Source organism: Micrasema longulum, unplaced genomic scaffold, assembly GCF_059751315.1.
Source record: "Micrasema longulum isolate JH-2025_06_02 unplaced genomic scaffold, ASM5975131v1 h1tg001829l, whole genome shotgun sequence".
Classification (NCBI taxonomy): domain Eukaryota; kingdom Metazoa; phylum Arthropoda; class Insecta; order Trichoptera; family Brachycentridae; genus Micrasema; species Micrasema longulum.
In genome coordinates this window covers 1-20,439 of record NW_028279003.1, presented here as the reverse complement: position 1 = coordinate 20,439, position 20,439 = coordinate 1, and the positions used below count along the sequence as shown (strand labels likewise).

The following is a 20,439-nucleotide window of genomic DNA, read 5'->3' as shown; positions in this document are numbered from 1 at the left end:
AAATATACGCACTGGGTTTTTGAATGTTAAAATACAGTAAACATTTTGTATTGAAAAATAAGCTGTAATAATCGGAACCGGGCAATGCGCTGGGTGCGCATTTAACAGCTTATATTTTTTTTTGAGGAAGATATAAACAGTGATGTTAATTTATAATAAATATAGATTATTTTATTTATTCTCCTATAATTGAAACTACTATAAAACATTATTGTTGGTAGTGAAATATAATGGTAAACTGCAAATAATCGATTATATGGACGGTTTGCCCCTGTTTTACTGCTGCATAGAGTTTTTTTTTGCAAACTGATTATTCGCTAAAACTTTTCAATTTTATAATTTTAGTAAAGTTTTTCCATTTTTAAGGGTACGTATTACGTTAAAACATGTGTTTTTGTGTATTATTATTAAAATAATAAGCGAGGAAGAACTGTCAGTAGGGTTGCAGTGAGTCACATCTTGCTGGAGGATGCGATTCTATAAAATGCTGTGAACGCCCAGTTGCATTCCATCGGCAACACTACTAACTAGTTCAACTCGTTGGCGTCCACGTCGCAAACTCTGGGCACTGGGATCATACTCATAACGGTGTGATCACAGCAGATAAAGAGAGGATGGATGTCGAGTTTTTAGCGCCTCAAAGCCAAAACCAACCAGCTAAGGAAAGGTAACCCCTACAGAAGAATCCACCAGAGAAGGCAACGGGAAACCACTCTGGTCATCTTTACCATTTTGATGTTCCATATATTTAGTTTTTAAAATATTTTTGTTGTTTCTGATTATATATAATATTTTTTATGATATACTCATGTGTCTGTGTCAACTAATTGCTCGTCCCAACTCAACACAGGACTTTAGGTCCCATGGAGTTGGGACTTATGTCTAAAATAATGTGTAATTAACAACCTATGAGTAAATAAATAAATTATCATAAAAAAAGCTCAATAAACTTTATATGTTTTACAATACTCTCACAAAACCACTTAAGTATTGAGAGATTTAGATTTTTTCACTTCAAGTCTCATAATATGGCAAGCCACTGTATACCTATGGGTGATATAAATTGTTGATAACCTTGAACAAAGCTATATCACGTCGATATACTTATTGACTGATCCGTTTATTGATGTAGGTAGCAATAACCTTTATACGCTTTATGTCCTTTCCTTTATTTTACGTCAACTGCAAACATACACTACATAAAGCTTTAAGGTGTCATACTTCATTTGTTGGCTTGTTTCGTTTGTTGACTTGTGTCTACGTATACTCGTATACGTGATTTAGGTTTTTTCCCCGTTATTCAACAAAAGCTTCTAAGCAAAGGTCTATTAAACCAATTCTATTGCTTTTTTTAAATTATAAATCAATGTTTATTTCACAAAAGTTACTATTATGCTAAAAATAGTAATTATAATGTAATCTAACTGTACCAACCTAATAATTTATTTTTTTACACATTGATATTTATTTATTTTATTTATTCATATTTTTCGCTTACAAACTATAATTAATAATAAAAATAATGTGACCTCACTGGGGTTGACCGTGCCGAGGACACTTAACAATTTAGTTTGTTTTAATTACATTTGAGAATAAACAAAGAAGACTAACTTAAAAAACAAACATAATTAACAAGTATTCAGACAGTTTTAAAAACAAGGTATTTATGTACATCTATATTATTTATATTACAAAACACACAATGAAAACAACAAAAACCTAACATAAGCTATACAGTTGTGGAGCAGTTGATTCAGCATTGGTATGGGCGAATGAGACAATCCATTTTACTTCTACCTAGCTCCACTATCCATTTTTTTAGCCTTTTTAAACATTTTCTCATTACTAATTGCTTTAATAGATAGTGGAGGTGGGTTATAGATTTTAATAGAATAATACTCAAAATCCCTTTGTCCGAAAGTGGTATTAGTTTGTATTTGTTTAAGTTGTTTATGTGTTGAGGATCTAGTGATTATATTATTTGCATGTGATGTATTGTGGGGGTTATGTCTTTAATTTAAGTGAGAGTAGTTTTTGAATCTATAAGTGAGTATTGTTTTAGCGTATAATTGTTTTGGTGTCATAAGTTGTGATTTATGGATTTTGCGATGAATATCGTAATTATTTTCTCTTGTTTGAAAGAAGAAAGAAGGGAGGACTAATAGCTTCGTATTACTTCGTATGGATCCGCCGGCGAAAGAATTTTTAAGTCCGAGTAAACAATAAACTTTTTTATAAAGTTTATATTTGAAGCACTAACTTTGTGGTTATTCATTATAATAAAATAAATAAAACAACTTTGTTTTTAACCGCTAATTTTTATTTTCCAACGTAAACCTTGACGGAGAAACTTGTTTGCTTTGAAACCGGTCAGTGGAAAATAAAAATTAGCGGTTAAAAACAAAGTAGTTTTATTTATTTTATTAAAAAAACTTTATTTTTTATTTTTTTATTATTTCATTATGACTGTAATATTTTTTATTTTATTTATTTTTTATTTTTTTTCTTTTATTCAGGAAACATACAGTACAGTTACAAAGTTTAATATTTTACACAATTGGACTTAATTCTAATGGACCAGTGAAGTTTCCATATTAAAAAGCAATTAAATCTAATGTTAATTATGAAAGTATAAAAAAGAGAAGGAAAAAGAAAACATAAATGAAAGTTGTTTAAAAATTTAAATTTAAGTGAAAAAAAAATATATTTTAAAGTTTGTAGTTTGTAGTGAGTATTTACAAATGGAAATAATATTAAAAATGGAGAAAACTTGATTTATTTATTAACTTGATTTAAAATTTTATTTATTTTTTACGTGTGGAATGATGCGGAGTGGCTATTTCAATGTGTGCTATTTTTCTTAATTTTTTGACATTGACAGTAATGTATAGAAAACTATAATTGGCCTATAATTTTGGTTTATTCAAAAATAAAAAAAAAAATTGTAATGGCTGTTATTTTTTAAACATAAAAAAATAAAAAGAAATTATCAATGGTACCTCGTTGCTATATATATATATTATTCTACGTTTAAATTACCTTTTTTTTGTTTAAATGTAATATACTCTTCTTAGTACGCGGTAATATATAATAGTAGTATTTTTTTTTTACGCTCAATTGTCATACTGTGTTTTACTTATGATTGCTTACAGTTTTTAATAATTTGCACAACGGTGATAAATACTAAAAAACGTCGTACCTCAACATACGACTTTTGAAAAAAAGCTGCCCTTTTGCTTATGACGACAGTATAGGGGTGTGGTCAGGCTTTATTTTGAAACACTAACAGTGAGAAACAACAAGAACAACACAATAACAAAACAATAACAGTATAGCATTCAAAACTGTTTTTTTTTAATAAAACCTCTGTAACCTGTTTTAAATTATGGGTTTATTGACATATAAATAGAATGGTATTGATCAGTTAATAGAGATTTTATTTATCCGTTTTCCTTATTTTTAATATGCAAAATATGCCTGTAGTACGTTAGGCTAATGTGCGGTTAACTGTACACAGATTGTCAAACTTCTAAGATACCTTTTTTCTTTAAAGAATCAGCCTAATTGTAAAAAAATATTTCTTGGATTCTTTCTCGCAACTGACAGGAATCAAACCCGCAATGCCAGTTTTACGGTTGGTAGTCTAAAGAACAACAATGTGGCGCCTGTCAATATTTCAATAAACATTGGCGTTCTATGACTAACCTAATTATTTACATATATACCAGTGAAATTTCCGTATTGTATAATATTTATATAAGGTTATCAATGAAAGTACAAAAAAGAGAAGGAAAAAAAACATAAGTGGAAGTTGTTTAAAAAATAAAAAATTAAATAAAAAAAGTAATTTAAAAGTTTGTAGTTAGTATTTTCTAATGGAAATAATATCAAAAATGAAAAAAGGAATTTGAAAAAGTATTTAAAAGGTAAGAATTAAAATAAAGAATGAAAAACATGCTCTGTGCCTTGATTATGAACGCTATCGTATTATGAAATATAAAAAAAATGCAAACAAAAACGGAGGCAGTTCTCAGATACGCAGGCTGCTACTGCGCATTCGACTTGTTTACAGCACAATACTAGACTTAGACAAAATAAAAACAATCAAAATATTTAGTTAACGATATTGAAATAAATGCACTCCCAGTGTTTTTGGACAGGAGCTGACTAGTAAGTATTAGGAATCACTGATTTTCAACCTCGAGGTTAACGTGCAATAACATTGATGCCTTAAAATTATCATTGTGTAGCGAAAATATACCACAGCCATTCTGCCAAGGATTGTTAAAGTCAAATGTTTTATTATTTTTCATTTAATTCATGCGGATTAGAGAAAACATGTTTTATAAAGTCGCAAAGGCCATGGGCAGGCAATTTATTATCCCACCTGGCCCCGAATTACAATGGAAAGTTTACAGTTATCTTCAATTGTATCTACAAAGTAAACTCAAGTTTTCTGTATGAAAAATTTACAATTACAGGTTATCTACGAAGACATTATAAATGTTTACAAATTAAGACATTTTTGTACAGAAATTTCAATTTTACTTCATAGGCAATAATTATTTTTTATTTTTTATTTTCTTTTATTCAGGAAACATACAGTACAGTTACAAAGTTTAATATTTTACACAATTAGACTTAATTCTAATGGACCAGAGAAGTTTCCATATTATAAAGCAATTATATGTAAGGTTAATTATGAAAGTATAAAAAAGAGAAGGAAAAAGAAAAACATAAATGAAAGTTGTTTAAAAATTAAAATTTAAGTGAAAAAAAGATATTTTAAAGTTTGTAGTTTGTAGTGAGTATTTACAAATGGAAATAATATTAAAGATGAAGAAAATTTGAAACAGTAATTAAAAATTAAGAATTGAAATAAAGAATGAAAAACATGCTCAGATGTAAAAATATAATAAAATAGTAATAACATTTTTTAAAAAAAAGGAAAAACATAAATATACACATATTTATTTTAAGGGATTCAAAGAAACGATGAGAAGAATCTTTAAGTGAAATATAAGACAATAAATTTAGGTCAATTTAAAAAACATCTTCAAAATTAATGACACATTATAGTAAGAGCAGCAATATATTGATTTTATTTACATAATAATATATAATATAAGTAATTAAAAGTAGTTAAAAGTATAAAAACATGCCATATTACTAACTCTGTTAAATTCCCATTGTAATCGGGGCCCTGGTTTAAGAACATGGTATTTAACTTAGGCATAATTCACACATTATCTTAATTAATGTATTAAAATAAAATATGTTTGTTTTGTCTCGAGTTATTTTAGAGTAACAAGAATGGTGTTATTTTGTGTTATATGAATTTCGCGTGTCTGTCTTGAGTTTAATTCCCGTCCAAGTTAACCTAAAATATTTATTCCAAAAGGCAGTTTTTTCTCTAGAATATTTTAGTCTCTAGACTGGGACCAGAAGCGTAAGACTGAACTTTTTACTTTCATGTAACAAAAATGATCGAGATACGGTCGGTAGCTGCGGTCGTTGTACCAATGCAGTGTCGCATGCACCATTTCAGTTAATGATGATAAAGAATTTACAGCTCGTAAATTAAAAAATAAACTAAATAAAACTTAACATCGACATTAAAATTGTTACCCTTACATATTGAGGTATAATATATAGAGATAACACTCCATACAAATCCGAGCTAAAAAGTCTTCCCCAAAGAATAGGAATTGACCAGCGGAGATAGCAAATATCGTCACGCCGACTTTGACAAGCAAAACAAGTAGTACAGTAAAAAGCACGTACTGTTTACATCGGTCTACTGTAAATTATATTCAGTATGTCGCTCCCTTCTGCATCCGCGTTACCTTTGTTTGTCGTTTTAACTAACTGAGCAGGACGGAGACAGGAGATAATTCGCGAATTGTAACATATTTATAAGATGTATTTTGACATTAAAATAGCTATTTAAAAAAAAATGACTAAGATAAGGACATTACTTGCCGTTGAAAGGTTATACCATCGCTTTTCCAGATCGATTTTTGCAGTATCTTAGCGTACATACAGGCATTTTAGTAATTTCGAGGAGAAAAGTATCTGGCGAACGCTCGCAACAGACTTAAGTCCTTTCTATCAAACATACACCAATTGGCCGCAATTGACGCCTATGTTTACTCTAGTTGTATACCTCAATGCCTTAACATAATATTTAGAGTTTCAATCTTAATTGTTTACAATAAAAATACTTGATGCCGACAAAATTTCATGCAAATATTCTAATTTTCTTTGATTCTAAATTAATATCAATGATCATCGATGAATCTCTTATCTTCTCACTGAAACATGCATACGTAATATTCATTTATTTATTAACACCTTAAATATATTTTTTATTTTTTTTATTACAAAATAATCACAGCAGTGAATAAATTATACGTTATGTAATATAATATTCTAAATAATAATTCTAACTTAATAATTAAAGGAAAATAAAAAAAAAAAGGAAATTCTACTAATTTATTAATATAACTATAATATTACATGTATATAAATTCTTTCATATTCCTTTGTACTCATTGCGCGTTACTTATAAACGTAGTATAAAGTTACGCCTAGACATCATGGTATAATAAGGACGGTATTCTCATTGTTAAGGTAAATTCCTATAGTTTTTGTGTAAACATAGACGTTAATTGTATTGTTTGTATCAGGAGCAAATAAAGTAACACGAGGTTTTCTTTTTTTTCAGGTGGTAGAAGCAGAGTTGAGGTGATAGCCACTATAAAGAACGCATGCCTTCCGAAGCTGATTTGCGAACTGAGCGCTGGTGCCGCCAAAAGACGATTGACGGAAAGCGAAACATCTCTACTGAAACTAATTAGGTATATGACTCTTCAATTTTATGCGCTCCTGGAAGTTTATCTTCATCGATTTGCCCATTTTGAAAGCGCATCGAAATGTTATGATTTTTTGTATTTCTTTACTGACTATTGTTGGATAAAAGTTTCTCTCGTGGTAAATAACATTGAAAATATTTATAATTCATCCTAATGAACCTTTATTTCTTCATTCCTAGCTAGGATTTGGTCGCTTCTTAAATTACTCTACGCTTTTAATTATCATACTTCTTTAGTGTCCAATTCTCTTGCTTTTTTCTGTCAGTTTTAACGTTTGTCTGCCTGCAGATCGCTTCTTTTAGAAAATTCACTTGTTGGACATCGTTGGACATTTTTTTCACATGCCCAGCTCAAAGCAGGCTTTGCTACTTGCAAAAGTATAAAATTTCATCTTTTTCTCTTAGATCCTATATCGCGGTGTATCCAGGGTCGGGCCTCCTTGTACGCAAGCGTCAGGATCTTTTGTCCTGGGTTGTCACAACAGGAACTTTCTGTACCGCCGGCTCCTTCTCAATATAAGACCACCATATTTACTATAAAAGTGTTTCATCAGCGATTGAAATCGACCTAGTGATTCATTCTTCTTTCCGTTGCTGTCTGTCTTGTCTGGGTTTGAGCGAATGAAGATAACAGTTCTGTTTGTAAATTAGAACCAAAACCCTGGAGGAGTATTTTCAACTCGTTGGCTACTCTCATGTAAAAATCTTAAAAAAGGAAATCAGTAAGGATGAATCTTGTAGCCACCACTATACTACGGTTGATGTCTCGGTTTAGATTTCTGGCTGAGTAGAAGTGAAATAATTGTATTTGAGGTAGTTGAATACTGGGGCACTACAGATCGAACAAACACCATGCTAGAATGAACCTTTCCGAAACTTCTAGATGTAGATTCTGCAGTGCAGATGAGGAAAGACGTATAAACATTTTATGTGAATGTGATGCTTTACATCATAAAAGTAGCCTCATCCTCGGGGGACCACTGGTAAAACCTGATGATGTTAAACAGCTCAGCTAAGTAGTCAGGCTTTTTATGGACCTGGGCTTGGAGGGGGAGATTAAGCAAAATGTAAACTCTCGCCTTCCACACAGCAGCCAGGCTCTTATAGACCTGGGCTTGGAGGGCGAGAACTATTCACAGGGACCCGTTACAATAAATCTTCACAGGTCGCAGTGACGTCAGGAGCTTGAACAGCACTGACCCCCACCTCTAAGAAAAATAATAAGAATATGGTTAAGACTGAAATGTTTCGCTGTTCCATTTGAAACCTAAGACTGATCGCCTTACCTTCACGCATCTGGTGGTCCAATGTAGCTAAACAATGGTGCAAATGGGTATAATAATATGATGATAGTTCATCAACATGTCCGGGTGGACAGGTGAAGAATATAAATGGGTGAAAAAGATCTAGGATCTTAGATGAGTGTCTCTTAATCACAATTATCTATGAAAAGAAAATTGAGTTTTAAATACGCGGTCGTAGTGTAGTAGTTGGTGTATCGTTTACAATACTTTAGGTCTTGGGTTCGATTCCTGGTAAGATAAATATGAAAAGATTTTTTTTTTTTTTTTACTCTTATGTTTCATTGACCATGCAATAGAACCCAAATCATTAGACTTACTTTATGTAAAACATTCGATTTGTTTGTAAAAATTATTTGTAAATTATTATAGGAATAAATGACAAGAGATACTTATTTTCACAAATTTTTGAATAACCAGTAACCGATTTCATCACTCTTACGATTTTTTCAAGACTTTTATTTTTATTATAAAATTAAATGCATACAAAACTGAGGAATGACAGAGAATTAAAAATTAAATAATAATTTATTTATTTTTTGAAGGACTTATTTACCTAAATTTATTTCAACAGAGAGGGAAAACATTTTTGAGAAGGGAATATGGACGTCTAGGCATTTACAAGGCTTATGACCTGTCATTGGTTGGTTTAAGTGACCACATTACACACTGTGTAACATCTCACCAACGTGATAAAGGTTTCAGCTCTTCTACTTCACAAAAGTCGACAGATGGAAGAGTTGAGGAAATGTGAATGTTCAAACATGGGCAGAATGGTGAATATTAAACTGTTTGTAAAGTGGCCACTTAAACCATCCAATGACAGGTCATAAGCCTTGTAAATGCCTAGACGTTCATATTCCCTTCTGAAAAATGTTTTCCCTCTCTGTTAAATAAATTTAAATATGCATAACTCCCTAGGGAGGAAATCCAGCCAGTCTGCAAGCATTTGCGCATACTCAAACACTGTTGACTTATTTACTTTTTACAAATCGGGTTGTGGTTCCGTGGCTAGTGTTGCGGACTCACGGATCAGAGGTTCGAGGTTCGAACCCCACTCTACCCCAACTTGTTTTCCATTTTCTAATAGTGAGTTATTTACAACTCGTCGAAAATGGTCACCAAAATTGAAATATTGGGTTTATTATGAAAACTCTAATATTAAAAAAAAAAAAAAATACATATATGAAAAGATTCTGCAGATATAAATAACCGGTCACTGTTTATTTATGAATTTGTGGATTTTAGTATTATTACTTATTCTATAGTAAATTACTTTTATGTGACAGGATACTTCATTTATAATGTTTCGTTACACTGAGACTTGCAGTTTTGATTGAACAAAGCAGTGCCCTATGCACCATTTATTTTAAAGTTTTTTTTTATTTAAATTATTTTACATTACGCCCAACGGGCATTTACAAAAAATATACAGGTAAGTACAAACATAGTAAGTAATAATTTAAAAGATAAACAACGCTTTTTTGTATACATGTAGAAACAATAAAAAGCATACTGCCATGCAAAATAAAAAGTGAAACTTGACATAGTAAAAAAGAAAAAAAAACATATAGATATAAGAAAAGTATTTGAATTAAAAAGCAAATTGTAAATAATTTGTAAAGAATTTAAACAAAAATATATATATATTTACATATACTTATACGTTTTAAAAAAAATGGTATATAAAAAATAGTTTACAGTAAGTATATATTAGATAATAACATAATATCTGGTACACAAAAATATTTGATACATTAATTAATTATGTGCGGATAAAGGTGTTATTATGATCATTATGTGGGATATATTTTAATAATCCATACTAACAAAATTGTATTGTGTAAGAAGTCATTAAAAGCACGGACAGCGGCTAGTTATTAAGACCGACTCGTATGTAATGTTATCTAAGAAGCATTTCACGAATATAATATAATGTAATATGGCCAGTACAGTGGGCTCTAGTAGAGGTATTTTATTACTAGGTAGTCACTTTCACCGCTCGTGAAATTATTACTTCCGACTTTGAGATGGAAAAGATTATACAATAACTCTAAATATAAATCTTGTATACGAGCGTGTTTATAATTATATCGTTCCGGTAACAATTTTACTTTATTTCATATTTGATAGTGTGGTTATTACATAAAAGTAAAACTATTACATGTAGTCAAAGTAAAGTTCAGTTCAGTTGAGTTACCTTCGTTTTGTATCTGGGTGGTTAAAAAATACAGTTAAGTGTGCGATATAAAACCAAAACCCTAGACGAGTGGTTTTGACTCAGAGGAAAAAACAAATCGAGTAGCTATTCACCTCGTAGAGTAGGGGTTGGCGCCATCACCTAATAGAAGAATAAGACTTTATTTTTTATTTTTAGAGTAGCAAGGGTCCATGAAGTACTGTAGAGTAAAAAAAATATTTTTTTATTACTTATTGTCATAAAAAATATTTATAAATTTATTATTTTGTATTCCCACTAAAACTCATTGCATTGGTCACGCCCCTTATGCGTTAATTTTGAATTTTGTTCTTAAAAGATTTAAATTTTTTATAGAACATCGTCACGAAACTTGACATCACAATTATCAATGCCAAATATGTCACGTTGTAGTGACACATTTTTTTATATGTTTTTTTTTTAAAGTTGTATATGAAAATATTTCTCCACAATATCCATATTGATTTTAAAATTACAATTAATTATTCTTAATCTATTTCATATATTTTTACCGGTATTCGTAGTATGTGATATTTCCCTATTGGGCGGATATAAAATTTTTAAATCAGGAATATTTCTGCATACTTAAGAGGAAACGCGGTTTTACGTATTTTCTTCATACAAACGTAGTCCCGTATTTTCTCCCTGGATTATGGCACTAGAAAAGTGATTTTTTACTGTCTGTAGATATTTATCATTGGCGTGTCTTTATCGTTTTGCTATTTCAATAAATTATTTCTTATGAGAAACCGAAAAACTTACTTACTAGGGATGGAATGACTGTGAAAGATATTAAAAGGAGGATGAGTGCTGGGAACAGAGTGAACGGAGCACTTAAATCAACCTTGGCGAATAAATGTTTGTCGCAAGAGGCAAAATTAGCAGTTCACAACGGAGTCCTGGTCCCAACCCTGATGTATAATTCCTTGGTAAGAAGTCTTTTGGAGTTTAGTTCCATTATTTGGTCGCCACATGAGACTCAATACTCTTTGATGGTGGAGAGAGTGCAGAAAAAAATTCTGCGCTATCTGTACCTAAAAGAGTGTGGATATTATCCTTGGCTCTTCCCAACCGACTTTTTACTGGGAATGCTAGGCTATCAGTCATTATGAAAGAGGAGGGACGTTCATTTGGGTGTTCACTTTTTCCAGGTGATCGGTGGTCGCATACATAACTCAGAAATTCTGATGGATGTAGGTCTGTTCGTACCTGATAACTATCTTCGACAAAGACAGCATCGATTGTTTTACCTACCGCGATGCAGAACCAACCTGCCAATGGTTATACCGGTTGGTAGAGCAATCTTGCTACTTAATCGCATCGCCTCGGATGTCGACATATTTCACGACAGTGGGCCTTCCCTTAGGAAAGCACTTTCTAACTTTTAATTTTTCTTTTTACATTTTGTTAACATTATACCATATACATTTTAATAACATAACTATCTACTGTAATTTGTGATCTATTATTGTATTTAGAATGAATTGGGTCTTTTTTCTGTAATGTTCTAAATATCTGAATAAATAAATGAAATGAAAATGAAATGAAAGTATGGGAGCGAAGTATGGACTTGGAAAAACAGGGATGAAAGTAGGCGGGACGCTGTCGAAATGCGATCTCTCAGGTGAATGTGTGGTAAAACTATGTACGATAGATGCACAAATGTTGAGATCCGTAGCTTATGTAAGGTTGAGACAAGCATTATCGACAAAATCAAGAAAGGAGCTCTGCGCTGGTTTGGACATGTAGAACGAATGGACAGTGAAGGAACGGCTAAGAATATTTACAATGCGAATGTTGATGGATGTAGAAATAGAGGTAGACCGAGAAAGACAAGGCATGACCAAATCCAACAAATACTTGAAGATGGACATGTGAAAAGTTGGAATAATCGGCGCGCGTGCATGAGAAGATGTATGAATGTAGAAGAAGCGAGATCTGTATGCTAAGATAGAGTGATGTGGCGTTCTATCCTCTCTGCCTACCCTTACGGGGAAACGGCGTGATGGATTGTTGTTGTTGTTGTCATATCGACTTTATACGGTGTAATTTTTTGCTATAATATTTTATCGTTTTTGCAGACTGAGTACCACGAATTTTCCCTGCTCGTAATTTCTGAACCATAGTAGTGATCTATGCTTCATGATGTGCAAATACTAAGTGGAAAGTGTTTAAAATATGTGTTATTTTTATTTTTCAGCGACACATCTCTCGGAACTATGGCGGAAGTGACGTCAAAATATCACTTCGCCGCGCACATGGGGCAGTTAATTTCCGGCACGGACGGGACCGGATGTCACAATTTCTACACCACGTGTCCACTTCCTGGCCTCCAGGTCCTGGAGATGATGAAGAAGGTGCGCATGCGTTGAACGGAAACGACGCCACAACCGGAAACAGAGAAAAGGATATTGAAATTGATGTCACAAATTGTATTGCTTTTTTTATTGAAAACGTCTTATTACTTGAAACTAATGGGACCCCAAAGATAAATCAGAAATGATGGTGTTTGCTTAGAAGAAATAACTATTTAAAGGACTTTAAAAAACAAAATATCTCATTTCAGTTAACCAAAACCATAATTTGTATATTATTTTATGATACAATGGGTTTTTTTAATTACTTTTAATTAAACAAAACATTACATCGCTGATGGATCAAAAAAATATTTCCCGATAAAACAATACACAAATACTTCATAATTATTAGTTTATCAGAAACAGATTTCTTATTCACATTTAATAAACGATTAATAAATCTTTTCATTAAATTTTGTAGTGTTTTTGATGAGTTCTATAAAAGATCTATGTTCATCTTAATTCGATATATTTTATAAAGTATGATTTTGCTGATATAACCAGATTGGCTCTCAATGAAACTGAAAAATTGTTCAGTGTATGAGCTCTACAGAGAAAATTTAGTACTTGTGCATACTTTGTTTGATAATTGAAAGCTCCTAGATTGAAACTTTCGAGCAAAAACTAATTATATAATAAATTTATTGATTCCGTGATGTTCAGAGTATTGTTTCTTATAAAAAATATTTTGCGTTTATATGAATCTCCACGTTTACATTATAAAATTTGAAAAACTATCGCGATGATGATTTAAAAGCGAGATTTTAAAAATATATAAGTACACACATTATTTTTTCTAAAAGAAAAAAAAAATGGTTCTTAAGATTGTAAATAAATTTGATAAAAAGTATTTTTCGATTATCAATAACAACAACGCTCTCTTTTTAAATAAAAAAAAAACCGTTAAATATGATACATTTTAATAAATTGAATTTTCGCTTGGCAATAATGATTTATGTGTTGTTTTACAAATATTTTAATAAGTACGAGTCTCATCATAGATATTTTATTATAAGGTATACTATTTTAACTGTTGTGTTTTTTAAAGTACTAAAAATGCAAAAGTGCACTACTTAAGACAAAAAACTTATTTTTTATTAGTTGGACTTTGTATTAACTGTGATATTAATTTTAAACGTAGCATATAATAATTTTAAACAATTACAAATAATACATTATGAAGTAAACATTTTTTTTTTTAAATAAAGAAATATGGAAGTCAAGGCATTTATGGCTTGTGATCTGTCATGAGGGGGTTTAATTGGCTACTTTATACACTGTGTAACATTTATCATTCTTTCATTTAAATTATTTATTGACAATTCTTGATGGAATTCCATTGTAATGATGTAATAACTTATTATTACATCATTTATCATTCTGCTTGTGTTTGTACATCCATATTTCTTTCATTCTTCCATGTGTCAATTTTTGTTGAAAATTCTCCCTAGGGGCTGAAATCAAATCCTCATATTTTTTGGCATTTGGATAAACTCAAATATTGTTTATTGCAAATAAGTACACTGCATTCTGATTTAATTAAGTTCAATTATTGCCTGCTGGTGAACCAAGTAAATACACATTTTTGCCTGTGTAAGCACGCAAATTAGATTATAATGTATCTAAACACTTTTTGTTCAACATTGAATCTGTTAATTAAAAATTTGAATGGACTGTATTTTTATATAAGGTTGTTGAATACAGACATCGGAATTCAAGAAATTATTAAATTAGTTTTAAGTTATTAATTTTAATTGTAATAAAATATTCAAGAGTTTTCCTAATGTTTTTGAAATGGTACTGATTCGTTATTTTTCATATTTGAACGAAATCTTCAATTATTTCACAGCTTAAACCACCATGTACACTAGCAGGATTATAAAAAAATATTTTTGTCATTTCTAATTACTAGCTTGCAATAAAACGACGTCTGTCTTTCAAATCGTAACAATTTTCCATTTAAGATTATGAATGATACTAATGAATCTATCAATGGCAGCTCAGTTAATTATTATATCTTTAAAATTAACATTTACACACTCTTTTTACAAGTATCATTATTACTAATACATCGTTCATCCCAAGCATCAACAACTCATGATCAGACAAAACATAATTTTTGTACACCTTTAATAAATAATAAGAAATTTCATTAATATCTAAGCATTTCAGAAGGTGATCAATAAATCGTAGTAATGACACAAGTTCTCGTAAGATGCGACATTTTAAAAGTTGATTCGTCGGAGGAAAACAGAAATGACAAATCTGAAAGTCACAGCAGGTTTTTGCTCGGGACTGACTTCCAGGACAGCTAATAAACCATAGGTGATTTTAAAGATATTTAAAGTGAAAACATTGTTGCTCGGGATTGAATGAGTTTGATCCATCAAATTTCGTAGTGTAGCCGGGCGAAGGATAAAAAAATCTTGAGTGCATACTCATTTTTTGTATTTAATCCGTAACGGAATCAAATTTTTAATGGTGAAAGCTCTACGCTACGCTGTCCGCATTGCCGGTGCTTGGAATATACCACGGTTACCCGATTTTAGTTATCATCAATAGGTACTAAATGTTGTACTCTGTAAATACAACATTTTAATTATATATGCCAATGTTTTTAACATTGTTATTATATAAATCCGGTATTATACTTTGTAAACCTCCCGCGAATACTTTGACATTAAAGTTGTCTTAAATTTCCCCTTTTTTTAGTGTACTGGAAAGTTTTTTTTTATAACACGATGGTTTCCGTAGCTGCCATTGCTATTAAGGTTTATGAATGCGTATCTTAGAATAATATTAAGGATGATTAAAAATGTTTGTAAAAATTATAATCATTGCAGGCCGAAATGTGCAATGTTCTGTAAATAAATAAATTTAAGCATAGATTTAATTTATGTTAATCACATGACAGTAGTTAAATGTTATTTTTTAAAACGCCATCACTGTAAAATTTTAGTACTTAATTTTTATTTTAAGCATTATTTTTGAAAAAGGGAGACTTAAAAAAATGTAAAGGTTTTATTGAACGTAGGTATGCAAAAAGCAGCCAATCCACAATTTTGAAAAAATTAGATATTTATGTTATCGGGTGCAGAAAGGTCAATTCCATATTCTGCTAAAAACTGCCAGACCACTTTTACACAAAATAAAATGTATTAATCACGTTTTGAAAATGGTGTCTTTTTTAAAAACGGCATTTCTCTATTTGCAAAAAACACCCACAAAACTAGAAAAATCTCACGGTACCTTAAAAATCAATAAAACTGGTCAAATACGTAATTGCATTCTTGTTTGTTCGATAAAAAAAACTGTTAAAGTCAAAAACATTCCAACTGTTTTGTAGATTCAATTAATAACCCTTTTCACAAAAGTGCTATTTTCTCAGTTCACTTTTCTATGGCTGGCTGTTTTCTGCATAACTGCATTCAATTTGTCTTCGAATGAAATGTAAACAATATTGATATTATTATTTTTGAAAAGAGATGAAAATTTTTTTTAAATGTCAAATTAAAGTCCAGGCATTAAAGAAGGACCATGACTTGTCATTATCTTGTTTAAGTAATCACATTAGGTATTGTCTAAAATTCACTACTTTGCTATTGTTTGAACTTCCATACCTATCGATTATTTGATCTCCTGTGTTTCTATTTTGTGAATATAGCTTATTGTATTTCTTAAAACGTTTCAATTCTATTCAATTTGTTTGCGTTTCAATCAAATAACGTTCTCAATTTTTTTTTTTCAAAGTTAAGGAAATCGGGTTCTGGTCCTATGGTAGTGTTGTGGACTCACAAGTCCGAGGTTCAAATCAAACTCTACTACAACTCGATTGCAATTTTATTAGTACAGGTTATTTACGACTTTTACAAAATGGTTTGCAATTGGTAAAGTTGAGTTAAATAATAAGAACTAAAATATTTCTTTAAAATGCAATTTACCTTACTTGAATCCTACACTGAAAGATAAAGTAAAATATATTATTTCAATCTAAATTTATTGTAAGAGAGAGGAAAAGTATTTTTTGAGATGGGCATGGGGTGGGAATTTAGATCAGAATAACGCCCTGGGGAAGAAATCCAGCATGTTGGCAAATATTTGGACATATTTAAAAACATTGTTAAATAATTTCAGTTAAGGTGTGCTCTATAACTGGTAGAAATTTTTCTTATAAATTATTCGTTATATATTAATTTATCTAAAAAACTAAATATTAGTTTATTCCTTAAAATTAAAATATGTTATTTCCTTCCGTGTGCTTTTTGGAAAAATCTATGTAATGGTTTTACTTTTGATTTGATATAAAATATTTTTAAAATAATTTTTCCATCACTTTTTTAAACACAATTGATAAATATGAGTGTATGTTGTACTATAATGTTTTTATAGTTTATTGCAAACCTTTATAATTATTGTTTATCAAAATAATGTTGCAATCGGTAAACACTTCGGGTGCAAATGTATTAAATAGGTTTTTAACGATTTTTTACCAACAAAAAACCGTTTATTAAATAAAAAAGTATGTTCATAAAATAAAACTAGGATTAAGAACTGTTTTAAATAATATAATATCATTAACATCAAATCATTATTTTATTTCTACAAAAACCGTTTTAATTATTTAACAGAAGACATTCTTGTGTACTTGGGTTTAAAAAAAATGTACTAGAGGAAGTTCTTGAATATTTCAATTGATAATTAGGAAAATATCAAAGACTAATCACATGTTAGGTTAAATCAAACATTTCGTGCTAAATAATGCTTAAATTATCTTAAGTCAGTTAGATTATTTTTATATCTAATCCAAGTTTTTTATATTTACTGTAAAGTTTAGGTAAGATATTGGTTTTTAGATTGTTGCTTACTTTATGTCACAAACAAATTTATGTAAATATAGTTTTATGATTTGTTTACTCATATTTTCAAAGTTTGTAATTCTAATTAATGCGATGTTAAAAGTGTCAATAAAACTGTATTTTTTGAAATAATTTTGTTTAATTTTTAATAGAACCATGCCCATACAACTAAAATTAAATAAATAAACCAATAGTCGTGTTGTTAACAAAAAGGGTAAAACATTAAATAAACTTCATCTCGACAAACAAACATCAAGAGATTGCAAAGACGTTGTGATAGATTTTCCGATATTTGTCGATTACTAAAATTCAATTAAATTCCGAACCATTAAAAAGGTCTTTTGCGATGGTTTGGTCATGTGGAGTGAATGAATGATGAAAGAACGGCTAAAAAAATTTATGATGCGAATGTGTCTGGTTGTAGAAGTCGAGGAAGGCCGAGAAAGACATGGCATGATCAAGTACAACAAATTCTTGAAAGTGGCCATGTGAAAAGTCGGAATAATCGACGTGCGTGCATGAGAAGATGTATGAATGTGAAGGAAGCAAAGGAAGTGTGCCAGGACAGAGTGGTGTGGCGTTCTATCCTCTCTGCCTACCCCTCTGGGGAAATGGCCTTTCCGCACCTAATGGTGCATAGGGTACTGCATCGGTACACCAATCGCAGTGTATCTTGATATTTTTTTTGCGTGAAGGTAAGATGATCAGTCTTACGCTTCAGGTAACAGAAACATTCTAGTGTAGAAACACCCTTTTAAATTTTGAATCGGGTTGTAGTCCCGTGGCTAGTGTTACAGACTCACGGGCCAGAGGTCCGAAGTTAAAACCCCACTTTACCCCAACTTGATTTCTATTTTCTAATAGTGAGTTATTTACAACTCGTTGAAAATAGCCACCAAAATTTAAATATTTGGGTCAATTATAAGAACGCTAATATTTCCTTTTTTCTAAAAAAAAAATAATTGAGACCTCTAGAACGGTAGGCAAACACGCGGACCATTATACCAAGAGACCGACTAGATTGATACTTTATCCCAAAATTATTAAAATCTCACGAATAAATATGTGGGATTCAGGTTCTATTTCACACACATAACTCCATTCTTCATCTGCCTGGAAACACAAATTATAATTGCAGGTAAATTGCAGGAAATTTCGGCCTCGTGGTGTAACGGCTGGCGCGTTAGCCTGCCATGCAAGAGGTCTCGGGTTTGATTACCGACATGGTTGATATGAATTATTTATTTAAAAGGGTGTTTTCACACTATAATATTTCATAGTCCCTGGACTGGTACCTGAAGCGTAAGACTGATCATCTTACCTTCATCTAAAATAATTGATCAAGATACGCTGCCATTGTTGTACCAATGCAGTGCCCTATGCACCATTAGGTGCGGAAAGGGAGCGATGATGATGATGAAATTGATTCTGCGTGGATACGAATCATTTGATTCGTGTTCGACCTTCCATAATAAGTAATAGTAAATAACCTTGGTACTGTGCTACGTAGTTGGAAATTCCTTCCATAAATGCATCCATCTGTGCATAAGATTTCACTTACGATGCCGTGATAAATTACAATGTTTTATCCTAGCTAACATGAAACCAAATTTAGTTGTCATGGTCTTTACAACAGTAATTCTCATTTAAAAATTAGAAGTATAGGCTAGCTTACTTGACGGGGCATCGGATTCTACAGTCCTGAACATTCATTTAGTTTATCTGCAGTTCATGTCAGAACTACGGAATGCAAACTGAATTGGCTCGGAGGGTGCACAGGAGCTTGCAGCCGATAGAATAACCTGAAGGCTGTTTGTAGACGCCACAAATATGCTTCAAGTAGGGAGGCAGACAACAACAACAACAACAACAACAACAAACCATCACGCCGTTTCCCAGTAAGGGTAGGCAGAGAGGATAGAACGCCACACCACTCTATCTTAGCATACAGATCTCGCTTCTTCTACATTCAAACATCTTCTCATGCACGCGCGCCGATTATTCCGACTTTTGACAGGTCCATCTTCAATCTTTATCTCAAGTATTTGTTGGATTTGGTCATGTCATGTCTTTCTCGGTCTACCTCTATTTCTGCATCCATCAACATTCGCATTGTAAATACTCTTAGCCGTTCTTTTGCTGTTCATTCGTTCTACATGTCCAAACCAGCGCAGAGCTCCTTTCTTGATTTTGTCGATAATGCTTGTCTCAGCCTTACATAAGGTACGGATCTCAACATTTGTGCATCTATCGTACATAGTTTTACCACACGTTCGCATGAGAGATCGCATTTCGACAGCATTTAGCCTACTTTCATCCCTGTTTTTCCAAGTCCATACTTCGCTCCCATACATCAGGGTCGGGACCAGGACTCCGTTCTGAACTGCTAATTTTGCCTCTTGCGACAAACATTTATTTGCCAAGGTTGATTTAAGTGCTCCGTTCACTCTGTTCCCAGCACTCACCCTCCTTTCAATATCTTTCACAGTCATTCCATCCCTAGTAAACATACTTCCCAGGTACACAAATTCCTCTACTTGTTTTAGTATAACCCCATTCACAGTGATTTCACATTTAGTCATACTTACATTTCTTTCAAAAACCATCACATTCGATTTATCGACATTCATCAGCAAATCGCTTCCCTTGCATACATAATAAACCTTTGTTACCAAGAATTGCAGTTCCTCTTTGTTGTTAGCAAAAAGCACGGCATCGTCAGCATACAAAAGGCAATTGACATTTAAATCACCCATTTTCACTCCTATTCTTAAGCCTTTATTCTTTCACGCAGTTATCGATATACACGTTGAATAGCCATGGTGACATCACA

The 20,439-nt window shown here is 31.5% G+C and overlaps 1 protein-coding gene across 1 annotated transcript in view; it reads left to right on the top strand.

Moving 5' to 3' along the window:
• geko (olfaction protein geko) overlaps positions 1-13,650 on the top strand; it is a 57,600-nt gene extending 43,950 nt beyond the window's left edge. Inside the window, exons 3-4 of the mRNA XM_088238144.1 lie at positions 6,728-6,860; positions 12,594-13,650. Coding sequence (XP_088094270.1) covers positions 6,728-6,860; positions 12,594-12,765 — 305 coding nt within the window. The 3' untranslated portion in view covers positions 12,766-13,650. The remainder of the gene's footprint in view (positions 1-6,727; positions 6,861-12,593) is intronic.
• Positions 13,651-20,439: the final 6,789 nt, after the last annotated feature.